General features: G+C 46.9%; 3 protein-coding genes across 8 annotated transcripts; 2 read left to right on the plus strand and 1 right to left on the minus strand.

The window, feature by feature from the left end:
• The first annotated feature begins 363 nt into the window (after nucleotides 1–363).
• BSDC1 (BSD domain containing 1) lies at nucleotides 364–14794 on the plus strand. Of its 6 annotated transcripts, none has more exons than XM_079988199.1 (12): nucleotides 390–415; nucleotides 916–975; nucleotides 2075–2135; nucleotides 2923–3039; nucleotides 3282–3449; nucleotides 3541–3595; nucleotides 6985–7100; nucleotides 7634–7702; nucleotides 8747–8828; nucleotides 10150–10695; nucleotides 10972–11075; nucleotides 11884–14794. In XM_079988199.1, exons 1-12 carry the CDS (start codon nucleotides 405–407, stop codon nucleotides 11914–11916), a joined length of 1422 nt encoding a protein of 473 aa, XP_079844325.1. In that variant the 5' UTR covers nucleotides 390–404; the 3' UTR covers nucleotides 11917–14794. The 6 variants fall into 6 exon arrangements, with proteins under 6 accessions (XP_079844329.1, XP_079844328.1, XP_079844325.1 ...); XM_079988198.1 differs by lacking the exon at nucleotides 390–415 and adding an exon at nucleotides 636–727; XM_079988203.1 differs by lacking the exon at nucleotides 916–975 and having other exon boundaries at nucleotides 364–415.
• A 1393-nt stretch (nucleotides 14795–16187) lies between these two features.
• TSSK3 (testis specific serine kinase 3) lies at nucleotides 16188–19012 on the minus strand. The gene is made up of 2 exons (XM_079989111.1): nucleotides 18668–19012; nucleotides 16188–16916 (listed from the first exon to the last, which is right to left on the minus strand). Exons 1-2 carry the CDS (start codon nucleotides 18837–18839, stop codon nucleotides 16255–16257), a joined length of 834 nt encoding a protein of 277 aa, XP_079845237.1. The 5' UTR covers nucleotides 18840–19012; the 3' UTR covers nucleotides 16188–16254.
• A 2896-nt stretch (nucleotides 19013–21908) lies between these two features.
• FAM229A (family with sequence similarity 229 member A) lies at nucleotides 21909–25427 on the plus strand. The gene is made up of 3 exons (XM_079989120.1): nucleotides 21909–22197; nucleotides 22817–22954; nucleotides 25190–25427. Exons 1-3 carry the CDS (start codon nucleotides 21920–21922, stop codon nucleotides 25290–25292), a joined length of 519 nt encoding a protein of 172 aa, XP_079845246.1. The 5' UTR covers nucleotides 21909–21919; the 3' UTR covers nucleotides 25293–25427.
• The last annotated feature ends 1281 nt before the right edge of the window (nucleotides 25428–26708 follow it).

Here is a 26708-nt window from a genome sequence, read left to right on the forward strand (position 1 = left end):
TCGCACGAACATTTTTGGCCCTCGGCGGTTGCCGTATCCACAGAGGCCGACCAAACCAAGGAGAAGCATACAGATTAAAAAGAGAGTGAGAGAAGACGCTCCCCACTCCAGCCCTCACTTCCGGGTTCCTTTTGACAGCCGTCCGTGTGAGGAGCATAATGCGAAAACAACGGCATCGCCAAAAGGCTTTTCTACTTCGATGTGTAACCCTAGGGAAGCCACTCTACCTAGAGCTCTCTATCGTGGAAGCCGGAAGTGTTTCTATGGTAACACTGAAGTTGTGACAGCCCGATTGAGAGAAAGTGGGGGATCCCCCGGAAGTAGTGGCGGTTGCTGCGTCAAAAGGGCGGGGCTTCTGCTGGGTGTCAAAGGTCAGTAAATATTGGTGACGTCAGACGGCCAAGATGGCGGAAGGGTGAGCGTAACTGGTATCGCTGGGAGTGGTGCCTTTGAGATTGGGGTGGGGGAGACCTGGGGGCGAATGAGGAGGAGGGGCGGGAGGTTGTGCCGGAGCTCCGCCTCGGGACCCCTGGACTGATTAGGCAGGAAAGAGTACCGCTGGTAATGCATAGAGTGCGTTCCTTTGGCCCTGAGTTAGTGTTGTTAGCCCCGCCCCCTCCCTCTTGAGTCTGGGCACTCTTGTTTTGTAGAGGCAGCCCTGGCGGTGGTCGCGAAGCCAGAAGATGAAGTGTGGGTTTTTCAGGGGATCAGGTTGCGGAGGAGAAAGGTAGGATTGTACTGTATGGTATGGGGGGGCAGTTTAGGATTGCTTGGGGGTAGGGCAGCGTTGGCTGTTTTGGGAAGAGATCTAGGAATTCGGGGATAATAGTGCGGTGAGGCCTCAGAATTGTCAAAGTGGGCATATCTGGGGACAACTGAAAAAGAGGGTCCTGAAAAACATCTGCTTTGTTACAGCACCTCAAATGATGTGTTTGGATGTGTGGGACTTGGGTTCAGACTCTCTGGCAGCCTTGGGTAAGCCACTGTGTTGCAGTCTGACCCATTTTGTAGGTCTGTTGTTAATATATGAGATTATTCATCACTGACTCGCTTTACCTTTCTTGCCATGTGCATCTGTTGAGTTGAGCTGCCGTGTAAGGTAGTACCTTAGTGTGACAGATGGTGGGGGCATTTAGATTGAAGTGCAGTTGATTGCTATGCAGGGGGTTTAATGGTTTGAGGAAGGCTTTGAATCAAAGGTTGCTTGGCCAAGCCCTGCTCCTAGACCACTTGTATAGTCATTTATATACAGAACTCTAAAGTAGCACTAGAATATGATTGTGGTTATAGTGTGTTCCATGATGATGTATTAATTGTGGCAAACTAGAAAAACTGTGTGTGGGAGGAGGGAACCAGTAAATCCACATTCTTTCACTACTCCCCAAAACTAAATTATATGATTTAAACAGGTGGCACAGGAGCCTCTAATTCACTTGTATGTCTTTGAGGCTGTGTGCTGTAAAAGCCTGAGTGATTATTTTGTTCATACCCTTTTTTCATAGATTTCTAGTAAATACTGTAGGAGGCTTAAGTTTGTATTACATTTTTTGCATCGTTCACATCATGTTGTAGGAGTTCAATAATATTCCCTTAAACTTAAATAAGTATTTAAATACCTGCTAATTTGTTAAAGTGCTTTCTAGCTTGGTTGTAATTGGTTCTTTTGGGAGGTAATGTTGAGAAAGGGCAAAAGAGAGAGAAGGAAGAAGATAATGTGTAACAATTCATGAGAAAAATGGGAGCCGTGGTCTGCAGTAGTGCTTGAAAGTGTCGCACAAGTTTTGAAATCTTTGGAACGTGTGCCTAAGAATTTAAATAATTATTCTACTTGTGGCAGGAGGAGGCCAAGCCAAGGACACAAGTGTAGTACCATACTGATTTTAAGGTGTTTCTGCATTGGCTCTTGAAAGGGAAGGTCCTGAATTGGGGTTGGAAAAAGATTCTGTTAACATTTCATAGAAATAAAGGCTGCCGTTGTAGGATTTGCTGCAGTAGCTGACTGTTCTGCATTCTTTGTCTTGAGTTTATTATGTAAAATTCCCAATTTCAGCTTCATATGTTTGTCCTGTAATAGGGAAGATGGAGGCTGGTGGAGGAGCTGGCTACAGCAAAGCCTTCAGACAGTCAAAGATAAGGTAGGTGGGTCTGCTTTTTATCCACTGGTAAACTAGAGAGAGAGAGGGTGTCAAAAAGACACAGCTCAAACTCTAATATTTGGCCATGCTGCCTGGGGCTGGTGGGAGTCCATCATGGTCTGGGGGCATCAAGTTGGCTACTTCTGAATTAATGACTGATGACTCTCTTTGTAAGAAAAACCTCTTTGCTTATTATACTACTTAGTATTAGGTGCCAAGGAAAGGCCCCAGCTTATGAGCCGTTCTCAGGCACCTGCTTGCTAGCTGTGGGAAATGAAATACTTAACTAGTCCTGCCTTCCCCAACCTGGTATTATCCAACTGTTTTGGACTACAGCTCAGTCCCACACAGCATGGCTGTAGGATCTTGAGGATGATGGGAGTTGTAGTTAAAAGCAGCTGGAGGACCCCAGATTGGGGAAGGCTGAACTAGATGGATCCACCTTGGCCTGATCTGCCAGGGTAATACTTTGGTTCATTGGAGTAGCATTCGCATCTCACAGTCACGTTTCATGTATCTGTTATTGGAATTAAAAATGCTTGTTTTGGGATCAGTTGTGAACATGCTGCTGAAACCACGTGAGGTGATTGGAACAAAAGCTGTCAGGTGCTTATTGTTTTGGATGTATGAATTCTGTTTTCTCCTCCTGATGGCCACACTCTTAGATTGATAAACACTTGGTGTTCTTTGATTGTTAACCCCCAACCCAGGCTAACTACCACACTCCTTGGAAATTCAGCCACAGTGTACCCAACAATAAGTACATTCTCCTCTCACTCTGTTGCAGTCCACAGAGGCCTTGGAGTTCATGAAACGTGACCTGACCGAGTTCACGCAAGTGGTCCAGCATGACACAGCCTGCACCATTGCTGCCACTGCCAGTGTGGTCAAGGAGAAGCTGGCTGTGAGTGGGCATCGGAAACTAAAATGGAGGGAGAGGCAGGGGCAGGAATGCATGTCATTGGGAAGGGCTGGCAGGTTTTCATTTGTGTTTGCCATTTCCCTCTCCCCACAACTTTTTCATTATTTTCTTTGTTGATTTAGTGTATCAAGCCCATAGCAATGCTAGGCTTTGTGGGATACTGCCTACTCTGGTTCCTCTGCCTTAGATTAGTTTTCATTGTGAATTTCTTTGTTTTTGTGAAGACGGAAAGTTCCTCCGGTGCGACAGAGAAAGTGAGAAAAGGGCTCTCCAACTTCCTGGGTGTTATCTCCGACACATTTGCACCTTCACCAGATATGACCATTGACTGTGACGTCATAACCCTGATGGCGACCCCTTCTGGAACAACAGAGTTATACGACAGTGCCAAGGTGCCTCCAGCCTCTACCCCCAAAAAGTGGCTTCTGTCCCCTCCATTAATGTCTTGTGCTCATATGCTTCTCCCTGTCTGTCCTCTTCCAGGCTCGGCTGTACAGCCTTCAGTCTGACCCAGCCACCTATTGCAATGAACCTGATGGTAAGTTGGGAGCTGATTTGGACTGAAAAACCGCACAGTCAGGGAAGTGTTTGGGTGAACTATCTACCTGGAGGGTGACTGAAGTCCACAACATGCTGTTTGCTTTCATAAAGCAAAACCTGATGGGAAGGCCCAGATTTTGAAATGCAGGCCTTACTAAAAGAAAAAGTAACTTCTAGGTTTGGGTGCTGCAGTAGAAAGGTCCGAAGAAGGTAGGGTGACAGGTTGGGGATTGGTGCATGATGCAGTGGAAGCGTTATGCTTCATCATGGGAGGCTATTCTCAGAATTCCTGCTCAGCCTCTGGCAAGTGGGATTTTTTGCAAATAATGAGGAAGGGTTGCAAGGCACCTGCTTCTCATGAAAAGCCAAGTTGCACCTCCCCTCCCCTCTCCTGCTGCTTTCCCCCACCCTCTGCCACTCCCCCTATCCTCACAGTCTTCTGTACCAGACTGGCAAGGGTGAAGCTACCCTGCCACCTTCTTGGTCTGGAGAGGCAACCAGGATAGTTTTGCACTCCACTTTCCAGCCATTAGTGGCTGCATACACATGCTGGTCTTTTAAGGTCAGAAGAGTCAGTTCTGGCAGGCTGAGATCCTGCCTGGAAAATAGGTGTGTGGGCAGAAACCATGGAAACTTGAGCCTAAGAACAGTGTAATGCAGGAGTGTAGAAGCTTTTGAGGCTAGCTAACCCATATCCTTATCACCCCAGCCCTGGAGGGCCAACTTGAACCCCCTAGCTGGACAAGATTGGCCCACAGTCCAGAGGTTTTACATCCATGGCATAGCCTGACCTCTGCCATCTGCAGAGTGCCTTAAGAAAGGGCACAAACTGTAAACAAATGTGTGGGAAGTCTCCTGGTGGATGCCTGCCTGCCAAACCTGCTTTGGGGATGCCAGCTTGGAATGTTAAATCTACATACTGGTGGAGGGTGGGGAGGCATTTTGTGAAATTAGTTGAATCTATGTATTGTTGTTGTTTCATTTGTTCCTTGTCTTAGCCAAAAAATCTCAAGATGATTAATAATAAAGGATACAGTACAAATTCCAAAATTATATAGGAGATTCAAAGCACTGAAAGTGATCATACCTAATAATTTAAAATATAGAGGATTTAAATAATCTTGGAAGAATATAGATACATTATTTCTACCATATGTTTATGTTTTATACCTATGCTATTATTTTTTTCCTATTAGTTTATGTATGACTGTAACCTAGTATGTGTTGAAGATGAGATATAGCAGCAAAGCATGCATATATATGTGTGTGTGTGTGTGTGTGTGTCTGATATATATATATGTGTGTGTGTGTGTGTGTGTGTGTGTGTGTGTGTGTAATATGTGTGTGTGTGTGTGTATACATGTATATGTATATGTATATATAAATAAAATGGCCAGAGCAGCAAGAAAAGGAGAGGGGGAAAATAATCATTATATATTTGGGAAAAGAGGCAAGTCTTTAACTGGTGCCAATATTATGTTGATGTATGTGCCAGGCAAGTTTCTTTGGGAAGAGAATTCTGCTGAAGAGGCCCCTTCGTGCCTACCATTTCTTTGTTTTTCTTGTATCATTTACACACACACACACACATACACACACCCAGCCGAATACTATCTTGGTGATGCAATGTCATTGTACTGGAGTAATTTCCCTGTGTGGCTATTAATTTTATTTAAAAAAGAATGACAGAGCAAAGACATGATAATGGTTAGGAAAATCACCCCTCTTCTTTCTATAACACTATAATTTGGGATGACCCAATTTGATTTGGTGGTAGGTTCAGGAAAGGTAAAAGGAATCAGCAGTTTTACACAAGGCATAATTAACTTTTGAGATTTACTGTCGCCAAACATGGGGTACCTATATTGTAAAGGGCTTTAAAGAAAAGGATTGAACAGATTCGTGGCATGATCTCTCAACAGCATTGAGGCCAAATGAACATAGTTAAAGGAACTTTTCGTGTGCAGAGGCGCTGCTTATATTATGGGGATGAGGCCAAAGGGGGGCTTCCCCTTTTACTTTTTGTCATGGCAACCTTAGGTACTGTCTTTAGAAAGTATATTCCATTAAAGCCAGGAAGGTGTGGATGTGTCAATGTCCAGACATTGAGAATTTCAATGTGTCTAATCTTCCAACCCCCATCCACCATTTGAGCTCTCTGTAATATATCTCTGTCTATAAGCCTCTCAAATAGCAGACATACTGAAATCAAGGCTTCTCATCCACGGCTATAGTTCCACAGTTAAGCAGGCTGTGCTTTATCTCTTAAAGTCCATGTCACTTTGTTTACACTGCCAAAGTAGCTTTATCTCAGAAGCAGCAGTGTGGCAGGAATCCCGTTGTCATAATCACAAACAGCACAGCATACATTACAGGAAAAACAAGTTAACGTAATTTTCACCACTGCCTCCTTGAGCAACTGCAGTCTGTCATGGTGTAGTGATGGTTTTGGTTTGTTGTCCAACAAACTTTGGCCATTTAAGAACATAAGAGCCTGCTGGATCAGGCCAGTTGCCCATCTGATGCGGCATATTGTTCTCACAGTGACAAAACAGATGGCTGTAGGAAGCATACAAGCAAGACAGACTTGAGTGCAAGAGCACTCTCCCCTCCAGTGTTTTCCAGTATGGTATTCAGAAGTATACTGCCTTCAGCCATGGAGGTAGAGCATGGCCATCTTGGTTAGTAGCTGTTGTGGGCTTTATCCATGAATTTGTGTGATCCTCTTTTAAAGCCATCCAAGAGCCATCACTGCCTCTTGGGGGAGCGAATTTTATATATGCTTTTTGGAAAAGTACTTTTGTTTGTCCTGAATCTTCTAACATTCAGCTTCATCGAAGGTCCCTGAGTTCTAGTGTTATGAGATAGAGTCAGAAACCTTTCTCTGTCCACTTTCTGCGCACCATGCATAATTTTGTTTATTTATTAGGTTTGTGTACGGTCCTTCCTCTGAAGGTCACAGGGCAGTTCATAACACGATACAAAGTGAAAACGCAAAATACATAATGCAACCAACAAACACATTTAAAAAGTCATAGAATTATAATCAGCCAAATGCCTAGTTGAAGACAAATGTTTTTACCTGGCACCTAAGGATAATGTAATGAAGGTGCCAGGCAAGCCTCCTTGGAGAGGGCATTCCAGAAACAGGGAGCCATGACAGTAAGGCCTATGCTCATGTTGCCACCTTCCAGGTTTCTTTAACAATACTTTCCACCAGTCTTCCTGGGAAAGATGTTAAGCTAACCAGACTGCAATTTTCCAGGATCCCCCTTGGTTCCCATTTCAGAAATTGGTGTTACGTTGGTCACTTTCTAGTCCTCAGGTATGGAAGCTGATTGTACCACTTCCACTGTGATATGGTGGTGTTTCTTCTATCCTCTGCAGGACCCTCTCAGCTCTTTGAAGCCTGGCTATTGCACTTCAACCTAGAGGAGAAGAAAGGGGAGATCTCGGAGCTGCTGGTGAACAGCCCTTCCATCCGCTCTCTCTACTCCAAGATGGTAAGGTGGTGCAGTGTGGCTTAGTCCCTTGATCTTCTGGGTCTTGTTTTCAAACAGTTGCTCTAGAAGTTAGTTGCTCACATTTATCTGTGGGGTGGTGCTGTTCTCTATTCTGAAGGAAGAGGCAGGGCTCCAGAACATGTCCATTGCAATCCCTGTGTAATGCTTTTGAATGCAAAAAATTTGGTTCCTAACAGAAGATTCTAGGGAGCAGCAGTGTCTTAAAATCCTAGGGGGTTCTTCTCTTACCTCTTACAGACGTAATCTCTCCACCCATAATTCCCTACACACATTCAGCCATGCAGTCTGTCTTATTAGAGTCCCCCCAGTGTGGAGGAGTCTCTGTATATGCATGCAGGGCCTGTCTCACACTTGGTGTTGATGGGGCTATGGAGTGCAACCCCACAACAGCCTTGCTCTCCTGGGTGAACCTATGAGGGGGTTGTGTGTACTCCCCTAATGTGATTCTGGTTTAAGACAACTGTATCCACTGCATACCTGTTCATCCTTCTGTTTCCTTCTATTGACATCAGGTGCCAGTGGCTGTGTCCCATTCTGAATTCTGGCAACGCTACTTCTACAAAGTCCATCAGCTGGAGCAGGTGAGTTTGTAGAGGTTATCTCTGGGAGCGACTGAGACAGAGTCAGTTTTTCTCCATTGCACGATGCAGTAAGGGGCAACACAAGGGTGTTTGAAGGAGGGTGCAACAGTGTCTTTCCAGGACAGTCTTCTAAGTCACATTTCCAGAGAGAGGCTTAGGGAAAGATGCTTATAGGTCTTTCTCATGTGCACCTGTGGACACACAGAGTGGCTCCTACCTCATCCCTTAATGCAGCTTGCTTGCCAAGCCCTTCCTGTCTTTTTTCCTGAAGCAGACAGTGTGTCACTTAGCATTCAGTTGCACTGTGGAACAGCAGAACCCTTGGAAATGTCCTAGGCTTGTAGAATTCTTTGAGATTCTGGCCTACTCAGTTTGGGGGGTGGTAAGTGGTAAGAGAGTGCCGCTGCTTCAGACTACAGGAATCATGCCCTTATGAAGAGACTGGAGCAGTTGGAAGAATCAAGCATGCAAGTGGTAAGGCGGCATATGTGGTCACATTTCAAATGACTTGGAAGTCTAGATGCAAAGTGCAGCTTGAACTAAGGAGAAGTGGAAGGAGTGGCTGTTTTGTATGGTGAGGGATTGTTTGTTAGCAGGAAACTCTTTGCTTGTGCCAATACATTTTAAAGTCAAGCCTTTGTTAGCCCAAGTCTTGTCAGCCTGCCAGAATCATGAGTAATGAACACCAACTGGTAAACCTGCAGATGAGGGTTTACACTCAGGCCTCTGGGGTTCCTGTTGATCTGTTCTGATGCTCAGGTGAGGACTTTCCATTGTACCTTCCAGGGGATTGAGGGTTTGCCTTGAGGCCTGACCCCAGAAACTTCTGTCCTACTCTTGGGCATGTCCCTTTGGTTTAGCTCTATAAGTATTTTCTCTCTTCCCCTTGCTTGCCACCTTCCTTCCCATGTTCAGCTGTCAGAAATCTTTTCTCACCCAGGAGTATGAGCTCTTGAACTCTACCTGCAGGGGTAGTCTTGTGCCCTCTCCCTGGTCAGCAGGTGAGCAACTTCTGACAGCCATCTGAATTCCTTTCTGTCCCAGGAGGAGGTCCGGAGAGAGGTTTTGAAGCAGCGGGCAGAACAAAGTGTTCATTCAGAGGAGCCAGGCTGGGAAGAGGAAGAAGGTTAGTGAAAAGAAATTGCTTCCCAGCTGGGCAAGATGCCTGGAGGGGTCTTCTGGCCCTTTTGTTTATAGTTTCCTGCACTTTATGCACAATTTATTTATTGAAAAGATGCCTACTGCATCTTTCCACTAATACCTTTTGGGGCAACTTCCATGCCAAATTAAAACCATGCAAGGATAAAATACAAAATAAAACTCAGATCAACATCAGAAGAGCATCTGCCTTGAGAACAAATACAATGACTAAACCACTCATGCTTTTTATCTCCAGAAATTGGGACAATAGAGAAGAATTCACTTGGTGCCTAAAAGAATAGTAAAGGGGAAGGGCCTTCCATCATTTTGGTGCAATGGTAGAAAAGGTCTTGTCTTTGGTAGCCACCTGTCTAACCCCTGAAGGTGGAGTTAATTGAAGCAAGGCCTCAGCTGATGAATTCAGGACATGAGCAGATCTATTTGTCAGGTGACAGTTCTTCAGGTAACTAGTTCCCAGGTCATTCAGGCCTCCACATAGTTGAGAACCAGCATTTTGAAATCTTCTTGGAGACAGATTTGGACTTGGTGTGTCTTCATTAGGCTGAAATTTGCAATATTGGCTGCCTCCTTAGCAGCTGGGCTTGTTTAAACATGGCGAGGACCACTGTTTGCCCCTTTCCTGATGGAGTCTGCAAACATGCTCTAGCCCCCTAAAGTTTTGCTCTGGGTTGCAGTGCAAGAGTGGGTTTTTCTAGGCAAGTTGCCCATCCTCCTCTAACTGTTTCTGTTTGGGGATTCCCAGCTTAGTCTGCCTTGATGGTTAACGTAGCCTTATTGGTGTACAGAGTAACATAAGCCACACATATATATATAAAGATGGGGCCCTCATCTGAAATTTCACTAATGGATGCAGATGAAGTTTTTGCTTGTCTTATTGCACAAAAAAATCTTAGAAGCTGTTTTGCTTAGCAGTGTTACAATTTTTGGACATTTTTAAAGCTTGGGAGAAATGGAGAAAAAAATCGCAGGCATCCTGGCAGGGGGAAATTAAATGGCTTATTTCTTGGTAGTGCCCTCATTGCTAAGAAATAACATGTCAGGAAGTACAAAAGAGAAGGGCAGGGGAGAGAAACCTTCTCTTTGTAGGGAAACTTTGTAGGCATTATTAGTATTCAGAAGGCTGTAAGGAAAACTTCCTGATCAGTCTTTCCCTTACCAAGTCAGAGGGAAAAGCAAGAATTTCCCCCTGCTTGTTTCCCACTGCTCATTTTCCCCTGCTTATGAATGTCATCAGTGACACATTTTCTCACCCGTTTTGCCTCACTCTCTCGCCTCTTCTACCACAGAGGAATTCCTTGGGTCATCCTCCTCCCAGTCTAACATCTGCTCGCAATCTCCCCAAGAGGTGAAGCCAGCTCCCCCCACCTCTGCAGCAGTGCTCACTCCGACTCTAGAGGCATCGGTGGAAAGCTGGGCTATGCTGAGCACTGCCCCGGCAGAGGTGACTCCATCTGAAAGCAGCGAAAGCATCTCTTTGGTGACTCAGGTTGCAAACCCTGCTGCTGCTGCTGCTGCACCTGCTGCTGCTGCTGCTGCACCTGCTGTGCCCTTACAGACTGGAGCCCAGCTCTCTGGGGCAGGGGACATCTCTCAGAGGCTGCAGGAAGCTACTGCAGAGGAGCAGACCTCACTCACAAAGCCAGCGGAGCCTGCACATCCTTCCCCAGCTGCTCCAGAGGCAAAGCCTTCCCCAGAGCAACCCAAGGAACAAGCGGAGGCCAAGCCAGTGAGCAGGACAGAGACTCTGCGAGAGGACGGGCCAATGGATCTGCGACTCTTTGAACTCAACTCCGACAGCGGGAAATCCACTCCCTCCAACAATGGGAAGAAAGGTGGGTAGCCTGGACAGTGCTCAGGGAGCCAAACCTCAGCCCTCTGTAAATGTGCATTAGCATGTGGAAAGTTACCCATTTGCAAGCCCCTCTTGACCCTTGACAGCTCTGGAACAACACCCATTTCTATGTTGGTGTGGTCTGGCTACAGAGGTGTGGATGCCGCACAGCCTTGAGTGCATTTGTTGTTGTTTAGTGATTTACTTCCTGCTGTGGCATTTGTGGTACATCAGAAGCCTTGAGCAGGGGACGCCTCTGTTGTTCTTTTCATTTCAGGCTCTAGCACAGATATTAGTGAGGATTGGGAAAAGGACTTTGACCTGGACATGACTGAAGAAGAGGTGCAGTTGGCCCTCTCCAAGGTGGACATCTCTGGGGAGGTGAGTCCTTGTAGGCAGCCAGGTCCAGAAGACCGTCCCTGGGGTTATTGGGGTGGTGGCAGAACATATTACAAAGGCCTGTTGAAAAAAGGCTGTTGTTTGGTCACTGGCTTACTCTCAGGAAAGGGTTGTAGGGTTGCAGCCTTAAGAGGGCTTTCAGAAGAGACAATGAGGACCTTATTTTTCTTTATTTTGTTGCTCACACCTTTGTGACACTAACATGTACATGACTTGTGTTGGACACAGGCATGTCTTTGTGCTTCAGAAAAAAATGCCACGCCTGCTCTTTTGTAGAAGAGGAGCAGCCAGGCACTGAGGAGGAGGAAGACTATCTTAATGCTTTAGTTCTCTCTCTGGCAAAACTGCTGACTGGGATCCAATGACTTGTATCTTCAAGGCCACATCTATTTTAGTTGAATTTGGGGAAACCACTTGAAGCATCCATTGGGTTGAGCTATTTCAATTGTATTTGTTTGATTTCCTCATTGCCAACAGCTGAAAGTCTGTAAAATTTTGATAATAAACCTGATTTGCAATGGGGGTTGAATAATTTTGATTGCAACTGTATATATGGCTTCGGGTCTCAGGTTTTAATAATGTTTCAGCAGCACATAGACTGGATTGCTTGGTTGGTTCTTTGCAAGTCAAAGGATCAATCAACTTAAAATGCTTTAATTTGCTGGCAGCTCTTGGTCTAATCCTGTGCACAATCATTGTGTGACCTCGGTCAGTGCTTGCTCTTTGTCCCTTTGTAACATCCTACCTTAAAACACCTTTCTTCTTGCGCTCCCTCCCTCTCCTACTGCAGATGGAAGATGAAGAATGGGAAGACTGGGAATAACATGGGGCCGTCACTTCCGTGGTGCATCTTGGTATCTTCCCCCACCCCCTTCCCCCCTCTGCACCATCCAATGTGAATTAAACCACAGAGCAACCGGTTCCTTTTTCCTGTGTAAATGTGTTCCGGGCTGGCTGCATCTCATCTCTGCTGAAATCCTGTTGGGGACCTTGGACCATAACCCACACTTGGATCCTGGTGGTGGCTGGTATCACGTGGGGCTGCCGAAGAGGCTCGGCAGAGGGAGTGGGGCACAGGGATAGGTGCATCTTCCCAGTAGGTCCTCTGGACTATTGCTTCTCTCAGAGCTGTCTCAGTGTGGATTTATTTTCCTTTGGGGAGGGCACGGTTTGAGGTGGGTGTCAGTTGATGGTGGTTTGGGGTGGGTGTGGGGTGAGTCTGACTGGGCTCTAGAAGATAATTAGGATTATTATGCCTGTTCTTCACTAGGCTGGCCACTTCCTAGCTGTGCCTCCTCCTGTGTGAGTGTTTTCATGAAACCCAATAAGCTTTTAGAGAAGGAGAAGACAACCCCTCTAGCATGGTGTCTGATTGCTCATACCTATTTCCCTTAGCATCTTGCACTGCCTGATAGGAAGCCAGGACATTGAAAAGCTGAGAGAGTCCTCTCATCCCTACCTATCCCTCCTGAACTGCTCCTTCTCTGCTTTTCTGGGACTTGAAGCACTTTTTAAAAAATAAAAATGAAATCTTAAGCTGAATCCTTGCTTAGCAGCACGTGTCACTAGCGGGAGCATCTACAGCACAAGCTCCCCTGAATTGAACGCAAGTGGAAGGAGATGTTCCTGCTGGATTGTGCTGCTAAGACCTTCTTTGAAAAGGGCTGGGTGTGAGTTTCTGTGGAGCTGCTGAATGGCACAAGTGCAGCTCCTCTGCTGGTAGCCTTGCTATTAGTCATCCCTGAGAAGAACTGACTGTCAGTGTTGAAGGACCAGCATTTGCCAAAGCCTCATGCCCCTCTTTCCCGCCCCCACTTGGGCTGATGCATTTGTCAATCTCTGTCTATGGCAGCCTTCGCCAACCTAGTGAAGGCTAGTATGTAGCAAGCCTCTGGAAAAACCCCATCCCCGGGGAGAGGTCTCTCATGCTCCCCAACCTTGCCAAGAGCTACAACTGCCTACAAGACTGTGTTCCTTCCTTGCCCGCATCCCTCTGACCTTCTCTAGGCATATCTGTTTCCTTTTGGTGCGATCCCCCCCTTCTCCTGATATGCTCCTTGCCACAACATAGTTGAGTCGAAAGCGCATGTAAGTACTTGAGCATCTCTGACCTCAGAACTGATTAGCTCTGTTCATGCTTTTCTAAAATGGGTCCAAAATGGAAATGGGCTTCCTCTCCATTAGGAAGCTCTCGTGCACAAACTCCGTTGACGCAAATGGGAGTTGTGTGGAGGTTCAGCATCTCTCTGATGCGTACAGCTGTGACAGGAAATGTGCTTATGTTCCTCCCCAATGATGCAATATACCTTAGGCTGGTTTCATACCAGAGCCCCTGTGGTTGAGCCTTCAGAAGCATCTGATATTTGTCAGAGCCATCCAAAGGCGACTCCCTTCCAGCCTTCTCACAGTGCTGCTGCTCATACATTCATCTTCTCAATAGTGCCTGGCTTCTTAAGAGTACCAGACAGGAATAAGAAAGTCCCTGCTACTTATTTCTCTTTCCTGCTCCCATTGGAAGCCAAACACTGCCAAAAGGAGAGTAAGCAAGTAAGCACGTAGCAGTACTGTGCGAGAGCTGGAAGGAGGCTCTCCATGGGTCGCTTAGTAGCTGTCAGAATTTATAGCTCCTACAGTCACCTCTCCTAGAGGCTTCTGATGGTGTGGAGGCATGTTTGCAGGGTCCTGTATGAGCCAGCCCATGTAAATGAACCCCCATTTGGGGGAAACTAGCAACAGAGTCAGCCCTAAAAGCAGATTAACGAGAGTGAAGCACCCAAGTTTCTTGGTTGCTTTGTTCACAGTATTTCTTCTTGTGTTTGTCCTCGGTCCACATGAGCTGCTGCTTCTGAAATGGGGATCAGTGGTGGAGCACATACATTCATGCTGCATCCCTGTCTCAGTCCTTGCCATCTCCCTTTAGAAAGATCATGTAGCAGCAGGAGGTGGGTTTGGCCTTCTGCTCAAGTTGCTGGTATAAGGCCACTTCTATTCCTGTGATCTAAAACAGGATAGTTTTTTGGGGGGCAGGGTAGCGTGTGCCCCACTGCCCTTCTCCAGCATAGTGCAAAAATGAATGTTTCCTGCATTTGCAGGTACGAGCTCCATCACAGTCTTGAGGGGACTGCTTTTGGATGTGTCTTAATCATCCATATGAGGGCCTGGCTAAGCCACGGGACACGAAGATAGTTTAGAAAATGAGCTATATTCTATATCCCCTTGAAGACTGGATCTCATTGAGTTTAGCAGAGCATAGGGGGGCCAGGAATCAGTGGTGTGACATCTGCCTAGAAGAGCCCAAATCCAAGTGTCTGAGAAGGATGGTAGTTGTCAAGGGACATCTGTGGCTCCTGGGTCAGCTTGCTTTTTTAGATGTGTCTGTGTGATGATGGGGCAAAGCATGGTAGTAGAGAGCCAGATTCTGTTTCAAGGAGGTAGCCTGCCAAGGGGACGAGGTTCATTCCCAGTTGGGGTTGGGGAAAAGCACTGAGGCTCTGATTTCATCCTAATTCTCCATAGTTGATTTTCTTCTCTCTTGGTTGTGCAATATTCTCTCATTTTTAAATTATACTGCAACTCCCTGGACTGTTTTCTAGCTGGGGTGAAGAAGTGACTCTAACAGCTGTTTAGTTTTGTAATGACGACTTTCTCCTGAACCTTTTACAGACTTGCCGTTAACAGCAATTAAAAGAGTTCTACAGAAATGACCTGGTGATATTGGTTTCTTGACTCCCCCCCCCCCCCGCCGCCAACCCTGTTGTGTAAGTAGGTGTAGCAGCCATAGTTTGGGAAGTGTGTGTTTTTTCAAATTCAGTTCAGATTCAAAGTCTTAGGAAGAACTTTCTGACGCTGATAACTGTTTGACAGTGGAATCGACAACTTCGGAAGGTGGTGGTTTTTCAACCGAGGTTGGCTGCCCACCTGCCAGAGATTCGTTAGCTTTGATTCCTGCATTGTAGGGGGTTGGACTAGATGACCCTTGGGGTCTCTTCCAACTCTGCCATTCCATGATTCTCTTCCTTTCAGAGATGCCAAATAACACACTACTGTCTTAGAGGGGATGAGCAACAAGACAGGCTGTATTGCCAGAATAGGGGTTACAACTAGCTGCTATACTCTTGGAAGATATGGTGGGATGGGAGGGTGAAGGATCTGTATCCTCTAGTCTGAAGGGCAAGGTGTTTAGGGGTGGCTGAAGAGGAGAGAGAATGTGGGAGTGGCAGTGGGATCCCTCCCTCCCCCCCGCCCCAGCTCTAGGTCCACCATGACAAAAATAAAAGCAGCTGCTTCCTTCAGATTCTGTTTGGAAAGTTCCTTCTTTGGGGCCTTCATGAGAAAGGAGAAAGAGCGCTCTTGGGAGCAAGTAATCCACAGCCCCTGCTTGCTCTCTGGCTGCAAGGGCTCTAGGGTGTCTTTCCTACCCTATCAGTTGCCTCATTTTGCTCTTTGCCCAAAGAGATTGCAGAAGCTTGTTAGATATATCTGCCAGCTATGGAAGGACGGGCTGTCACTCAGCAGATCCTGTGCTCTACATGCCTGAGGCCTCCAGTTAAAATGCTCGAGGTACCAGCCTGGGAAAAACCTCCCTGTCAGAGCAGACCAGTCTCTGCCAACCTGCTGCCCTGCATTTTTTTAGTCTAAAACATCTTCACAGCACCAAGTAGGTGTAGGCTGGAGCTTTTTACCTCTTCTTTTAGGCTGGAGCTGAAAATGCTGAGCTAGATGGATTGATGGGTCAGTACAAGACAGCTTCTTAGGGTTTTATATTTGACATGGGGGAATATTTTTTGCAAAGTAGCAAGTACTCCTGCGGGATGCCCACTGAAACACTGCTTTTAAGAGGCAGCTGGAGAGGAGCCAATCACCCTCCTTAAGAGTCATCACGCATGCCCTTGGTCTGTATTGGAATGCTTCTTAGAGGCAGCTTTGGATGGCAGAGAGAGAGAGAGAGAGAGACTGGCAAGGGAAGATACACCTCTCTGCTCTTGTTCATATATCTCTGGAGGCCGGGGCCACTTCAAATTTGCCCAGTGAGAGGGGGAAGTGTGCAAAGAATTGGGCAAGGATAGACCAGAAACTGAGCATAACGTTAAAATATATGTGAGCATTTTGGAAACAGCCTGTCCCCTTTTATTTGGGGAGAGTTTTTGACACGGTCCTTTTCTCAGGAGCTTGCTAACCATGGGTGCCAACTCACTTCTTCGATGGAAGGTCTCAGGATCATGTCCGGTTCCAACAGGCTTTTGAGGAGGTCCTGGCATTCCTCAGAAATCCCCAAGTGGCCAGGAATGGAGACCCCCTTCTGCTGGTGGCACAGCATCTTGGGGATATCCGTGTCGTCAAAGGGCAGGTTTGCACAGAGCATGACGTAGAGAACCACGCCCATGCTCCAAATGTCACCTTTCCGGCTGTCGTGGGGCACGCCCTGCAACACCTCGGGGGCTGCGTAGGCTGTGCTGCCACAGAACGTCTGGCTCAGCTCCTTCCGGTTTTTGGGGAGCAGCTTGGCAAATCCGAAATCGGTCAGTTTCAGGTTGAAACCCTGCAGGAGCGCATTCTCACATTTGAGGTCACGGTGCGCCACGCCACAGCTGTGGCAGTAGCGGATTGCCTCCACCAGCTGGCGGAAGAGCGATTTGGCCCGGCTCTCAGGCAAGGGCCCCCCTTGCAGGACACAGTCAAACACGTCTCCATCCTCTGCTAGTTCCATCACCAGGTAGATCTTCCCATCCATTGACTCCAGCATCTCGTACACTCGGATGATGTTCTTGTGGTCCAAGCGCTTGACGATCTGGAGCTCTCTGGGCAGGAATCTCTCGATAAACTCTGCAGAGGGAAATGACAGAGTAAGCAAAGATGCATCGGGGGCTAACTAGCAACTAAGCTGGCTGGAGAAGAGCTTATTTACACATTCCTGGTAAAACTAAAGAGTCCCTCCAGGGAAATTATGTGATTCTATTAATGACCATGTTGGTACCGGGGAAGTTCTCAAACAAGACGTGATGACAGTATACATAGTCCATCACCAATTACAGCTCACTGTCAAACAAAGACATAAAATAAAGCCATAATAAATAAACCACAGGTATGTGAATGTGTGGAAGGTAGCGACTGGAACTATTTACAGCATAGATGTAATGGTTAAAAAAAGAGAGTTACAAAACATATGCCCTACTATAAGCAGGTGTAGTAGCAAGTCTTTATTATGCAAATCTTTATCACCCTCGACAAATATAAATAAAAGGGCTAATTGAGAAGTTGGGATAAAGTGGTAGTTTAAAATCTTATCAATTTCTCTGAATACCATTGCCCAAAATTCTTGCACTCTAGTACAACCGCACCATAGGCAGAGGAATGATTCAATTGAAGCATTTATATGCTTTCAATATGCTAAAACAGTACACTAGAAATGAATGTTTAAAACAATCTAGTTTTGAAAAGCTTGATAAAATAAATAGGGGTTTGCCTGGTGCCTAAAAGACCTCTAAGCAGGTACTGGGCAGGCAAGCTTCCTTGGGAGAAGAGGGGTTACAACCAAAAAAGTCCTCTTCCTAATTGCTACTCAGCAGCCTTCAGACAAGGGAGTGAGGAAAACCTTCAGAGATTTTGGGGCTTGGACTGGTCAATGTTGGAATGTTCCATCAGGTGCCCAGATCATAAGCCAGGGATTGAAAACTTAGCACCTAGAATTGCACTTGAAAACACACCAGGAGCTAGTGGAGACCATTATTGGTGAAATGTGTTTCCAATACCTGATCCTAGTCAGGAAGCTTGCATCTGTGTCTGGAACTAGCTGTCCTTCCCAAGCAATCTTCAAAGCTGGTCCACACACAACCCATTGTACTAACTAGGAGAATGCCAGACCATGGATAACTATGGTCAGGCTCTATGTGCCAAGAAAAAGCCACAGCTAGTGTACCAGTTTTAGCTGGTTGGAAACTGCTCTGTGCCACTTGGCCCTCCAGCAAAAAGCTGGAGCTGTGATACACCCCCCTTCCCAACTGTCCACAACAGGCCGAATAGCAATGCCACCTCCATGGGCAAGGGACTAACCTCAGACGTCTTCCCATGGGGAGCTTCCTTTGTTGGTTGCTGCATAATCAGCCCTGCTGTTTTGGTGGTTCCTTTTACCACTTACATAAAAGCAATTTGGACAAAACTAGAGTAATGTTTAAAGGGGCCCCGTATTTCCAGACAAGATAGAGGAGTAGGCTGTTCCTGCTTGCTCTTAGGGATCTTTAGTTCACTGTCCTTACCTCCTATTCTCCCCACCCCACCCCAAATGTTCTGGTGAAGCACCTGCAGAAAGGACAAATCCTGCAAAGCAGTAAGCAGTTTGCTACGTTGTAGTAGAACAATCTAGTGAGCCACATCGGCAAAGACAGCCCAGTCTCCATTCAGAGGAATGGCAATGCTTTTGCAGAATGTTTCAATGACAATTGCAGGCAATTGTACCACAGAAATCCAGCTCCCTGGAGGAAAATACAACCTACTGGGCCTATTCGTTCTTCAATTTAGGTGTGTGAACTAGCAGAACCTTATCTGTCTTGTGCTTAATGCTTTTTCCTGGCTCTTACCTTCTGGTCCTCCCATTTTGTCTATAATTTTCACGGCCACTTTTCGTTGGTGTTTTTTTGAAAAAGCTTCCTTGACCTTTGAATATGTCCCTTCTCCAATGGTTTTACCCATCTGGTAACCATGGGAGAGAAGAAACTCCTCCATTGTGTCTTTAACGTGCTCATCTGTCATTCTCAGGACATCATGTCATCACAAAGTATATACATCGCCGTCCTTTGCCTCCCAGACCAGGGTCTGCATTGGTTGCAGCCCAGGATGCTAGATCATTTTTCCTGCCCAGACAAGGTCCTTTGATGAGGGGTGAAACTGAGGTTGGACATCCTGAAACTTTGAGCCCCCATTGTGATGCAACCTTGTGTTACCTGAGGACCCCGGGCTGGAGGTAGTAGTTTTGCACCAATGGGAGGAAAGCAGACATGCTTCCTTGGAGAGCCTGCATTGCCCAAACCCTCAGCTTCCTCCAGTGCCCTCCAGGGGGGTGATGGGTTAACCTGCCAAGAGGCCTACAGCTTTGAGGCCTTGGGTAAGAGATGAATATAGTCCATACTGTAGTGTAGTGAACCTCTTTATTTGTCCAGGGTGAACATGGACAATTAAGTTAGTCTCCTTTTCCCCATCATGGAAGTCTGCTGGCTTGAGGCTACTTGGCAGGATTTGGGTCTAACTACGTCAGGCAACTCTTAAGAGTAAGTATTCTAATTCCCTCAACCATTTTCTTATTCAGTGAGATGATTTCCTTAAGATAAGAGTTTGTCATTGGACACATCTGCAAACCAGATAATCTGTTGTGGGTGCCACACACAACGCAACATGTTCATTCAAACCAAATTTCAAGTACAGAGAAGGGAACCTGTGGGCACTGCGGGAGGGGGGCTTTGTATGTGCTTCTATATCTGTGAACACCACAGTTGCACCTGTGGCTGCTGGAATTGCTGGGGATCAGTCCATGGTCTACTTCAAATCACTCATCTATGATATATAATGGGACTTATCAGCACAGAGAGAGCCAGTGTGGTACAGTAGCCTCGTGGGTTGCGTCTGGGCACAGGGAGAGAGGCCCTAGAGGCATTTGCAGCCAGAAGCCAAGCAGGGGCTTTGCTCCAAATAACTTGCTCTCTCACTCATCAAGACCCCCAAGGAAGAACTATCCAAACAGAAACTGAAGGATGCAGCTGCTTTTATTCCTGTCCTTGAAGACCTACAGCAGGCTGGTGGGCCTCCAATGCCATTCCCACGGCCTCTCCTCTATTCCCTCACTCCTCAATATCCTACCCTTTTGGCCAGATAGCATGCCCTCCAACATTTCTTAGAAAATAGGGACATTCTATTCTACACCAATAGAATGTCCCTATTTGCTGAGGAATGTTGGAGCGTATGGCAGCTCCTTCACCCTCCCACTCACTGTATTTTCCAAGAGGATAGTGGCTAGTGCTAGCCCCTATTTTGGCAATGTATCCAGTCTCGTTGCCCATCCCCTCTAAGACAGCAGTGTTTCATCTGGAACCTCTGAAAGGAAGAGAACACACACACTTCCCAAACTTATGACTGCACACCTATTTGTGTGCACAACAGAGAGCTTCCAGAATTTGCAAAAATATTCTGTCAAAATGAACCCCAAAACTAATTTTAACCCCAGTAGGGCACCTAGCTGAGCATTATGCCTTCTGAAGGGCCATTCAGGTTTATCAGAGAAATTTAACAGCAGGGTCTGATGGGGTTTTTTCCTTCTTGTTTTTCTCCATCTGTTAACTAGAGAACCTCTCACAATTCCCATTTTTTTATAAGCTAAAAGGTCCCAGCAGTTCAAGCAGATCTTTATAAAGAAGATGATCAGATTCTGAAAGAAAATACAACAGTAATTTTGTTCTTTGGACTTCTGTAATAATGGCTGCCTGATAGCACTTTGGGCTTTGATGTTGGTGCTTTTGGGGAAACTGAAGACCACCATCTTGTATGTTGGTAGCAAGACCTGGAACTATGCAGCTATGATGTTAAATGTATGAATAACTCAAGAACTGAGGGGTTGAGATGACATAACTTGGAGTTTGGAAACAAATATATCCATTGTAAGTGGTTTTTCAAAAGAAATCTTCAAGGCCCATGTTGTACACTAGAAAGTTAGAAACCAAAATTAAACTGATCCCTCCCTTACCCATTAGGTAAAGACTGGTGTTTCTCTTTCTAAACCAGAGATGGGGAACTTGTGGCCCAACAGACGTTGGTAGACTCCAGCTCCCCTTAGCTCCAGTTAGCATGGACAAAGGGAACTGTAGCCCAAGGACATCTAGAGAGCCACAGGTTCCTCATCCCTGCTCTAAACAGACCCATGGTGGTGGAGTCCCAACTTCTGCTTGGCATCTTTAAGGCACTGTGGGCATTTTCATACTGTGCCACACATTAAGGAAGACAAGAGAGACAGGTTTTCTAGCATCACCTTTGTGCCTCAGGAGGACCTGAACGCCACATCACTAGAGAGGCTGGAGGATGAGGAGGGTTTGTTAAAGGGAAAATTCCTAGGAGCTGAGCAACACTGAACCCTTGGAGGTATCATATAAACCTGTCAGCTGATATGAATAAAGAAGCTCTTACCTGGGGGTAATAGAAGACACTGGTGCTACAATAGGGGCAAAGCATATAGGGTTGGCTGGTTTGCGAATGTAAATGAGATTGTCCTCTCACAAACATCCCAGATTTGGATGCCATTATGGATGGATATTGTCAGAGAGCAAGAAGTGACTCTTGAGTTCCTTGTCTGCAAGGCTAGGAAGGGAATGGGCCAGGCTGGCTTGGGCTGAGCTTTCAGCCTAGGATTCCCTGCCCTGGAGACCATCAGCAGAGAGAAGGCCAGGATGCATTATGATGCAAGCATAGCCCTTCTGAGTCACAATGCCACTGAGCCGCTGCCTCCCTCTGGGCTCCGTCCCAGCCTGCCCTTTGCAATAGGCGCTTCAACCTGCCCAGTAGACTCTTAGGGAGCACTCCTCCGCCTTTGATAGGTAAGGCTGGGATGGAGGAGCCAAGGGCAAGGCAGAAGAATGGGCCGGCCCAGGATGCCAGACTCCAGGCATCCCATGGTGGGGCCACCCAAACAATACTCAACCAAAGCAGGAGTGGAACCAGTCGGCCCTGTCATGAGGCAGAGTGGAGCGACCACCTCAGGTGGTAGATTCTGGGGGGCAGTGGCAATAGCAGTGGTCCCTCAGCTGCTGCTCCTTAACATCCCAAGCTGTTCCCCTTGGTTGGAGTTGTTCATGCTATGTGGTCTGCCCTGCCCCCCCAAACTAACCTGGGACCTTGGGTGCAGCAGAGGACACCACCCTGTTGCTTGTGATTCACTTGCAAGCCCAGCAACTCTCCTCTGCAGGATGGGTAGCAGCTGTCCTCTTACCCTTTGCCTTGGGAGAAGTGAAATGTATTGGGCTGGGCTGGCCTGCAGTCCGTTTAGAGGGCCTGGGGCGAACTTTTCTCCACACCAGGAAAAGGCCTCCCCTGAGCAATTTCTGTGTCAGGTTTCGGTTGAAGGTACAAGGTGAAGTTGTTTTAAATAATGTTGCAGCCATACTGTGGTGTGTGTGGGGCGGGGGGACAGGAGCAGGAAGACAGACACTTACCTTCCTAGCAGCTGAAGTATGGGGTTGGCTGGGGCTTCCAGGCAGCTTCTGGCACCCCTCTGAGTTCTTTCATACATGGTCAGAAATGTAGAACTATTGGATGTTTAGCGATGCACAAACACATGGGATCCACTCCCCCTTGTGAACACACTATTGCTGCATTTCCAATCACATAAACCAGATTCTCTCTTGCTCCCTTGCCTTTCTGTGACTCGCATATCAATGTATTATCTAAGCAGGCAGCATACACAAAAACACTGTAGACATTAAGAGTATTTTTCAAAAGATCACAACCCTAAAACGAACCAATGGAGTAAAGAATTCATTGGTATTGGCAGATATGTCTTCTGAACAGCCACTTGTGAGGCCTGAGAGTGGGGCAGGGGACCCTCAGAAGAACCAGGAGCTTCCTAGGCTGGTGTGTGATGCTCCTTGAGTTGCTTACCCAGCTGGCATTTTGGAGTAGGTGGATGGGCCTGGGGCAGGGGCAGGTGGCAGAGGCAGAGGGATGTCCCACTGAACCCTTCTCTTCCATAGACAGGTCTGGGGCTCGGACATGAGCTCCCAAGAGACCCCACAAGCTCGGAGATTTCCAATAGAGGCAGGAGATTCTCCCAGCCTGGCGACTGCCCCCGAAACACAGGAGCCAGTTGCCCCTGAGCGCACTGCAACAAGGTAAGGAAACGTTTCACAGCGGGACAGGCAGGATTCAACCCTGGCACCACAGCTGAAGGAGAAGGGGCATGGTGGCTCAGTTGGCAGATCATTTCCTTTGCACACAGAAGGTCCCAGTTTTAGTCTCTGCTATAGCCAAGCAGGCCTGGAAACTGCCCTTGCCTCAGTCCCTGGAGAGCCACTGCCAGTCAGCATAGATGATAATGGGCTAGATGGACTTCAAAAATGGCAGGTTCCTGTTTCCCTAAACTGCCACTCCCCCTCTTTCTGTGGAGAGCAGGTGCTAAGCCATCTTCTACTGCATCGAGCAGGCAAGTGTATGAGGGAATCTGCCTCTGAAAATATGGGTGGACAGAACTAGTTACAGTGGTACCTTGGGTTACATACGCTTCAGGTTACAGATGCTTCAGGTTACAGACTCCGCTAACCCAGAAACAGTACCTCGGGTTAAGAACTTTGCTTCAGGATGAGAACAGAAATCGTGCTCCGGTAGCGCGGCTGCAGTGGGAGACCCCCATTAGCTAATCCATTCATAGAATCATAGAATCATAGAGTTGGAAGAGACCACAAGGGCCATCGAGTCCAACCCACTGCCAAGCAGGAAACACCATCAGAGCACTCCTGATGGTGAGCTAAAGTGCTAAAGTGGTGCTTCAGGTTAAGAACAGTTTCAGGTTAAGAACGGACCTCTGGAACGAATTAAGTACTTAACCCAAGGTACCACTGTACACCCAAACCATCAGGCAGCGCAGAAGAAATGACACTAAACTTGCTCTGGATGGTCTTTTGGTAATTTAGCAGCAAATTACCTCTAGTCATATGCAAACCTCACAGGGCTCAGTCAACAGTTGTCAGTTGCCAGCCTGACTGCGGCTTATGCAGAGACCAAATGAAGGGCTGTTAGAATAAATTAGCTGATGAGGGATAGAAATGGTCAAGAAAATATGTGTGGAGTGGATAAAATATATTATTTTCCTGGTGGTAGGGAAACTAACAGGCAATAGATGTCTACAAAATATATAAGACTATGACCAGGGAGACCAGGGGTCAAATCCCCTCTCAGCCATAAAGCTCACTAGGTGACCTTGGACCAGTCACTCACTTTCAGCCTAACCTAACTCACAAGGTTGTTGTGAGGATAAAATGGGAGTGGAGAACCATGTAAGCCACCTTGATCTCTTGGGAGGAAACGTGGGATACAAATATAAATAGTAATGATTAACAACAACAACAACAACAACAACTGTACTGTGCTTTGTCATGCTCTTTGTGCAGCATTTTGAAGGTAGATGGGAAAATTTGGAATTGACGTTCCCCTGGCCCACAATGTTTTGATGCTTGAAGTGGCAAATCCATATCTATATCTCCCCCCACCCTGCCATGTGCTAATTAATATATTTTATTTAGTCCAGTGGGGCTTGTGCAGGCAAATATCCAGCTGTCCTCAGCTTGGTTCCCTCCTGATCTTTTGGACTACAACTGTAGCTGTAGTCCAAAACATGAAGAGGGGGACCGGGGTAGGGGGGAAAGGTTGTGTTAAATAGCACTTCCCACTCTGCTGCTCCTAGTGGTTTCCTAAATGTGTCCCCATTGGTGCAACAATGATAACTAGAGGAATCTGTCCTTGTCTTGAGCACCTCCTATCATGGGTCCTGGTGAGTTGCACCCACTTACTAGCTCCACAGGGATGCGGGTGGAACTGTGGGTTAAACCGCAGAGCCTAGGACTTGTTGATCAGAAGGTCGGCGGTTCGAATCCCCGCAACGGGGTGAGCTCCCGTTGCTCAATCCCTGCTCCTGCCAACCTAGCAGTTCAAAAGCACATCAAGTGCAAGTAGATAAATAGGTACCACTCTGGTGGGAAGGTAAACGGTGTTTCTGTGCGCTGCTCTGGTTTGCCAGAAGCGGTTTAGTCATGCTGGCCACATGACCCGGAAGCTGTACGCTGGCTCTCTCGGCCAATAAAGCGAGATGAGCGCCGCAGCCCCAGAGTCGGTCACGACTGGACCTAATGGTCAGGGGTACCTTTACCTTTACCATACTAGCTCCACACATGGAAATGATTGCCTGAGTTAGTAAAGCGCAGCACCTAAGTAGTTCTGTTTGAAATTGGAACTTGGATTTTATTTTATTTTAAATAGAATGACATTCTGAGACACATTCCATTTTGCACAGTACATATGAATATGCAGCTCCTAACAAATGCAGGGATCAACTCTCTCTGTCTTTTGGGCAGGCAGCTGCGAAGATGTCCAGGGTGCCACTGCCTGACCCTGCCCAACGTCCCCATTGACGTCTACATTGCCATGGGTGGGAGCCACAGGCCACGAACCACCTGAAGGCTCCCCTAGGTCGGGCTCGAGTGCTGAGGCCACAGCGGCTGTCCCAGGAAACACACTGACAGCCGGACAACAGCAAAGCAAGCCACACAGAACAGTGACGCACATTTTAATAAAAGGACACCTTAAAATGTTTCTGTGGGTGTCCTTCCTGGAGTTCTGCTTCGTTTCTCTCTGTTGCTGCTCCCCTCCCCTCCTCTCCCCATATCAACCCTGCAGTGGGGAGTGGAATCAGCCCTGGGACATGCAGGTAATAAAAGGGTGCAACTGGACCTTTCCCTCCTTGATGCGTAAGCCCAGCCAGCTGCCGTGACCACCCTGTCCCCAAACCCTTGCTGGGATTTGGAGGGACAGCTTCTCTGTCAGAGAGCTTTATTTGCATGGAAGCTCAAGCACTTATTCTCTCTTAAAAAATTAATTCCGCCCGTGCTGCTAACACTCAGTTCTGCTATGCCTTGGAGGCTGTGAAAGCACTAAAGCAGCGTCCGGGGTCAGTAATGGATGACAGCTAATAAACAGGCTCCATCCTAAGAGGATGGCAGTGTTGTTGGTGGATGGCTCATCTGAGTGGAAAAGCTTGCGTTGGATGAGATTGTGCATACAAACACACCTGAGGCAGGTTCACAGCCTGAGTGGCACAATGGGTCAATGGGTGTGGCTGTTAACCAAAAGGTTGGTGGTTTGAGCCCACCCAGGGATAGCTGCAAGTAGGATTTTTGCATTGTGGGGCAGGGGGAGGGGATTGAACTGGATGACCCTCAGGGGGTCCCTTCTAAACCTACAATTCTGCAGTTCCTTTAAAAGCTCTTCGTGCATCCAATATTGCTACTGGATTTTTAATTTACTTGATAAAGTTCTACTTCATTAAAGACAATCCAAGTAGCACATCTGACATAAAATGATCCCCATCTAACCTGCCCCACTCTGCAACAGAAATAATCTGAGCCATGTTTGTCTACACTATTAACCTCCAGGCTAGACTACTGCAGTGTATTACATAACGGGCTGTCTTTGCAGACTTCTGAGAAACTTCCGCCAGTTCCAAATACAGTAGTGAGGTTAATAACTTGGCCCAGCTGAAATGAACTTTTTAAACTTGTTCTCAAGCAGCTCTACTGGGTGCCAGTTCGTTGTGAGCACCATTTAATTGGTATCTAAAAGGCCACACAGGAGACTGCCTAAATGCTGCAACCATTTGCTGAGACCCCCCTGGTGGGTGGCAGGTGGCTTTGCATTCATAGCCTTTCACATGTGCAACACTCCCCACCCCGTTTTTAAATAGATGCTCTGTTTTGTATTCTGTTTTTGGGTACCAAAGGTGGGCACAAAATGTTCTAATAAAGGAAGGAGCTAGTGCCCAACTGAATACTGCACTATTTAGCTGTTTTTTACTTCATTTCAAAAGAGGCACTTCAA

This window comes from Podarcis cretensis, assembly GCF_951804945.1.
Source record: "Podarcis cretensis genome assembly, chromosome: 8".
In the NCBI taxonomy this organism is placed as follows: domain Eukaryota; kingdom Metazoa; phylum Chordata; class Lepidosauria; order Squamata; family Lacertidae; genus Podarcis; species Podarcis cretensis.